At 48.3% G+C, this 6068-nt stretch overlaps 1 protein-coding gene across 1 annotated transcript in view; it reads right to left on the bottom strand.

Moving 5' to 3' along the window:
* The window catches only part of NUP210 (nucleoporin 210kDa), a 115390-nt gene that overhangs the window by 51737 nt on the left and 57585 nt on the right, over positions 1 to 6068 (bottom strand). Inside the window, exons 16-17 of the mRNA XM_015566043.1 lie at positions 1692 to 1913; positions 26 to 199 (exon numbers count right to left, since the gene is read on the bottom strand). Of these exons, the coding sequence (XP_015421529.1) occupies positions 26 to 199; positions 1692 to 1913 (396 nt within the window). The remainder of the gene's footprint in view (positions 1 to 25; positions 200 to 1691; positions 1914 to 6068) is intronic.

Here is a 6068-nt window from a genome sequence, read left to right as displayed (position 1 = left end):
CAATCCCCAAGCAGTGCCCACTCACCACCTGCTTGTTCTGCTGCAGCAGCGGACAGGACAAGCCCAGCTGGGGGCTGGCGTAGACAGGCGTCAGGGTCACCCTGGAGGGTGTGGCACACACAAACTTCACCACAGCAGGCTCCAGCGCAGGGAAGGGGTTGGTGATGCTGGGCTTGTTCCCCACTGAGAGGGCAATGACCTGGCAGAGCACAAGGAGCAGTCAGACATCCCCAAATTTGAGGCTCGGCTCCACTGTACACCTCACCTGGCCACCCAGCTCCATGGGACTCAGTGTGCTTTTCTGCAGAATGGGAAGGATAATGACATCTACATCATGGGGTATGGGAAGGGGTGGGACCAAAAGTCCAGTGACATAGGCATGGGAGATAGGAGCCCCTAGTGCCCTCTACAGACATCAGCCAGAACCACTGCCCAGGAAAGAGGTGGACTGGTGGCACCACATGGTTTCCCAGCATCCTATGAAAACCCCAGGTTGCATGAACATATTCCCAAGTCTGGGTTGTTAAATGAAGAGTCCACCCTGACTTGAAAACATTCATCACAACGAGGTACAGGTGTGAAGAGAATGTGTGCTACCGGACTGAGACCTGTGCGGGGACCAGAAAAGAGAGTGGTCCTGACCCCCTAATGACACACTCTGTAGGAAGGCATGGTCTGGTCCAGAGCCTCTCACCCTTCCTGACCTTTGGGCAGGACAAAGGGCAGTTTCCACGCTGACCCGCAGGGTTTCTGCCTACAGCCTGACACCCCAAGAAAGTAATACACAGACCAGTAGAGTGGGCAAGCTGCCCTCGATCCACGTGATTCCAACCCTCAGGGGTTCCAGTGACAGACACTTGTTCAGTCTACCAAGTCTCCTAATTTCTTGGTTTTCAACATTAAAAAAGAAAATAAAAATTGCCTGGCCAGTGTGGCCCAGTGGTTGAGCTTCAATCCATGAACCAGGAGGTCATGGTTCAATTCCAGGTCAGGGTGCATGACTGGGTTATGGCTCAATCCCCAGTGGGAGGCATGCAGGAGGCAGCTGATCAATGATTCTCTCTCATCATTGATGTTTCTATCTCTCCCTCTCTCTTCTCTCTGAAATCAATAAAGACATATTAAAATAAATAATAATAATAAATAAAAATTAAGAGATTTCACAGAAAAAAGTATTGGGATTCCCAGATTATCATGAAATACCAAAAAGATCTGACAAATGTGGCCCTGTGACTTCACTCTTTACAAGACCTGCCTGCCCCTGGAGGCATCTGACTGTGCCCCAGATCTTAGCTCAGCCCTGATTTGGTAGTGGGGAGTGTTGAAGCCTGGAGAGAAAAGAGGTCACCAGGTTGTTGAAATGGAGCCAGGACTGACTAGCTCTATCAAAGCCAGCACGTATAGGAAGGGGGTCCCAACCGCATACCCTGCTAGATCTGCTTGCATTCACTATATCATTCTACCTCACTGATCCTCATCTATCTGTGAGATGGGTATAGCAGCAGCAGCTATCTCTCAGGTATAGCAACAGAGCCTTCTGCTCTATATGTGAGATGGATATAGCAGCAGAGCTGGGTATAGAACTGACTGAACAGTTTGATAACAGCCATTTTGATTAAATAAAATGATGCTGTGAATACAGCAGGGTCCTCCCTCTGGGCAAGGTGATCTGGAGGCGGCTGTCCTCTCACCTGTTCGCCCAAGGCCTGGCAAGTCACGAGGATCCAATGTTGCTGGTAATTACGGGAGGCAGGGGGCCCAAGGAGAGCCAGACTGATGCTGTGAGTGTCCTCAGAGGTGACATTTCGGAAGAACTTGGATGGCTCCAGGACCCAGGGCCTGGGACCTCCTTCGAACAGCATCTCCTGTGAGGAGCCGAGGGTCACCAAGGCAACAGAGGAGGGGTTCACAGCCTGTGGGAGCAAAAAGAAGAGTCAGTACCTTCCTCTGAGAGGCACGTGTAGAGGCCTGCCCTGCCCTATGGAGGCCATATAGCCCCGCTCCTGGTGCTCATTGGCAGCACTGCCCGTGCTGTTGGTGCAAACGTGCTCTGAGGGGAATTCTGTCCTCCTCTGATACTGCTGGAGTGAAGGGAGCATAAATTGATCTGCTTCTTTTGTAAAACAATCCAGTAAAGGCCTTGAAAATGCTGTCCTTGACACAGGAACTTCCCGTCTGGAATCTAACCTAAGGACAGTCTAGGAAGGAGGGAAATGAGCTCATGCAGAGAGGCTCACACATAGCCATTTCCTACTGCAGATGCCCAGCGCGGGGCTGCGTGAGTGCTTGGTGCATCCACACAGTGTACAATCCCAGCCAGGCTGCAGGAGTGCCTCGAGCATTGCGATGGGGCCTGTGTGGGTCCCTAAGGCAGAGCTGGGTATGGAACTGACTGAACAGTTTGATCACAGCCATCTTGTTTTAAAAAGCATGAAACAATTCTAAACAGAAACACACCAGACGACCAGGGGAAACACAGACTGGTGTCATTGAGGGCATAATTCAGAGAGGTTTTTTTCCTCACTTCTTTCTCCACTGCATTTCTTGCACTTCCTTCAATGTGTCCATGAGCTTTGAGGAACAAGCCTTTCTGCCGTTTTGCTCCCAGCACCTAGAACAGTGCTTGGCACAGAGTAGGTGTTCAATTATTTGTTAAGTGAAAGAGTGAATATTAAGTCCTCAAAGTACCCAATCTACAAAGAATAAATTAAAGTAATTTTTAAATATTTTTATTTATTTATTTACAGAGAGGAAGGGAGAGGGATTGAGTTAGAAATATTGATGAGAGAGAAACATCGATCAGCTGCCTCCTGCACACCCCCTACTGGAGATGTGCCCGCAACCAAGGTACATGCCCTTGACCGGAATCGAACCCGGGACCCTTCAGTCAGCAGGCCGACGCTCTATCCACTGAGCCAAACCGGTTAGGGCAATTAAAGTAATTTTTTACAAAAAGCTCTTATCTGCTCTCACGGGCTAGGGTGACCGTGTGCTGCGGGCCCTAGGGGTTCCTGCAGGGATAGTGGCAGTGCTGAGAAAGGATGGAAAGCTGGTGGAAAGGATGTCATTCCCATCTCACAGCGGGTTTGCTCCACATGAGGACATTTCCCTCTACAGACATAGCTGGGGTGTGAGGAAGCAGGGAGTCCTGAGGGCCCTGCAGCCCTGCTCTTCTGCCCCCTGCCTGGGCTGCTGAGCTCCTGCTCCAGGGGATCCACAGGGTTAGCACCCAGTCCTGACTTGTGAGCCTGCTTCCCTGCTAGTCACTACAGTCTGCCCTCCGAGAGCTGCCAGGTATTCCTTCCTAAACACAGACCGTGCCCTCTCCGCATTAAATGGTTCCATAGTGCCGGTCGCCCTGGGAAGAAAGGCTGAGCTAGCATTTTACCCTAGGATTCAGGCTCTCCCAGCCTGGCCCTCGCCTATCTCTCTCAAGCCCCACCTTCAGTCTGTCCTCAGGCTATCCTGTGCCCCCTGCCCACTCCTTCCTCTAAAAAGCTCCTGCCTCATCCCTCACCAGGTGACCCTCAACCTGCCAGGTAGGTGGCTCATTCTTGGGTTCCTGCTTCGAGTGTTGCTCAATCATATTGGGAGGAAAGGATTTGTTTGGGTATCTATCTCCTGATCAGGCTGTGGGCTCATTAAGAGTAGGGAAATATGTGTCTGTTTCCTTCTGTATTCACAGCATGATCTCAACCACATGAGAAATAAAATATCATATAGGAAAAATTAAAATATTAAAAAAAACAAGAACGTACAACCACACTGTGATATTTTTCAGCCATCTGATTGATACAAGTCCAAAAGTTTGACGCTCTAGCAAGCACACTGCTGGTGGGTAGATAACAGTGTACTCTTTTCCAAAATTAGTTCATTTTGGCCCAACACACGTGCCTTCCACTGCAGTGTGCCAACCTCTGCCGTGGCCCCCTGTCTGCGGTGTCTGCCGACCATGCAGAGCCTGACTTCTCTCAGCTCCGTCCATGCTCTCACCCCTGGACTATGTCCAGATCTGCCAACAGCCTATAGTCCTTGCAGGTACAGGCTAATAACCACTCAGCTGTCCCTCACAGTCCTGGACCCAGAGCAGTGCCCCAACCAGATGCCACCTAAGGTGGAAACAAACTCCCACCTGAATGGCAGCTTTATATGCACACACTCTCAAGAATGGGGTAGGGCTAGTGGCTAAGGTGATGATCTGCTGAGGCCTATAGGTGCAGGCTCGCCTAGTTGGCTTTTCACAGTATACTCTTAGCAAAAAAAGGGTATTACTTCTCAATGAGAATTCTCTCCTTTTGAATTACTTTTTGCAATATGAACACTTTTCTGGTTTGAACAGCCAACAATTCCCCATGCATCCCCTCCCTGCACATGTGCACAGGTCTGCTCAAACGTCACCTCCTCAGAGAGGCCTTCCCTAACCCCATCCAAAGCAGGACCTCCCAACACTGTTACTTCCTTCCCTTATCACTATCTACCATCACTTTCTATGTTTATTGTCCATCTGCTTCTCTGTCCCCACAACGGGAACAACACTGCCACTTGCTCAGTCTCTCATGCTGTAAAATGAGCATGAGAAGAGCTCCTGCTTTGCAGGGTTATTGCAGCTTCAAGGGAGTGGGAATGAACACATCCAGCACAAGCTCAGTTAACAGTCTTTGCTATTATCACTGTCATTAGTACGAACTGTCATCCCATTTTACAGATGGAAAACATGAATCCCAGCAAAGAAATTTACCCAAGTTTACCCAGCTATTCTGGCTTCAGATGCCCTGCTCTTGCCCATGTCTCAATGCCACAGTCTGCAAAACTCTGCTGTGGGTAAAGCAGGCCACTGCAGACATCACCAAAGGAAGTTTTCATGACCAACCCAAAGGGAAAGGTTGTGCAAATGAACCAGATGCCCTGTAACCAACAACCAGAGAACTAGGAATTATCACTTTCACACGGAATTCCATTCTCATTCGGCATAAAAGTGTCACAGAAATCTATGCCAGGGAGATAGGTCAATAACCAACACCACTAATGAGGGACACTCAGAAATCGTACAGGCTCCTTAGTACGCATCAAAGTGCAGATATTAAAACAGGCAAAGCCAGGGACTTGAGTGCCCATGTAGCTAGAGCGAGGTCTCCACCCTGGGCCTCCTTTTCTTGTTTTGCAAAACAAGAAGATGGGTCTGGCCATCAAGAGGCCCTTAGTGCTGGCAATATATGTTTCTAGGAGATAGAACAGATGCACTTTTTTGTAGGGTACTCACAGCTGGTGTAGGATGAAGAGGCAGAAGGCCAGGGACACGGCAGAGGGAGATTCAGGCCCCAGGCACCTGGCTGGCCCAGGGTGATGCATTCAATCTATGCTGATGGACAGAAGGAAGAAGCAGGTGGGCTCTCCAGATCCAGCACTTGGGGGCTTCACAAGAGTGATGTGCAGGTGGGAAAGACCCTCCATGTACAATATCATGTCATTTGCAAATAATGACAGTTTTACTTCTTCTTTTCCAATTTGGATGCCTTTTATTTCTTCTTGTCTTGGCTAGCATTTCCAGTACTATGTCGAATAGGAGTGGGGAAAGTTGGCATCCCTGTCTTGTTCCTGTTCTTAGGGGAAATGGTTTTAGTTTATGCCCATTAAGTACGATGTTGGCTGTAGGTTTGTCTTATATGGCCTTTATCATGTTGAGATATGCTCCCTCTATTCCCACATTGCTGAGAGTTTTTATCAAAAATGGGTGTTGGATTTTGTCAAATGCTTTCTCTGTGTCTATTGATATGATCATGAGACTTTATTTATGTGATATATCACGTTTATTGACTTGCAAATTTTGTATCATTCTTGCATCCCTGGAATAAATACCACTTGTTCATATATTGCTATATCTGATTTGCTAATATTTTGTTGGGGATTTTAGCATCTTTGTTCATCAGGGATATTGGCTTGTAATTCTCTGTCTTTGTCATATATTTATGTGGTTTTGGAATTAGGATAATGCTGGCCTTGTAAAAAAAGATTGGAAGTGTTCCTTCCTCTTGGACTTTTTGGCCTGTACAGGTTTTCTGATTCTTTCT

Source organism: Myotis davidii, unplaced genomic scaffold (assembly GCF_000327345.1).
Source record: "Myotis davidii unplaced genomic scaffold, ASM32734v1 scaffold282, whole genome shotgun sequence".
NCBI classification, from domain to species: Eukaryota; Metazoa; Chordata; class Mammalia; order Chiroptera; family Vespertilionidae; genus Myotis; species Myotis davidii.
Note: the sequence above shows the minus strand (reverse complement) of the source record. Positions and strands in the feature narration are given on the sequence as shown.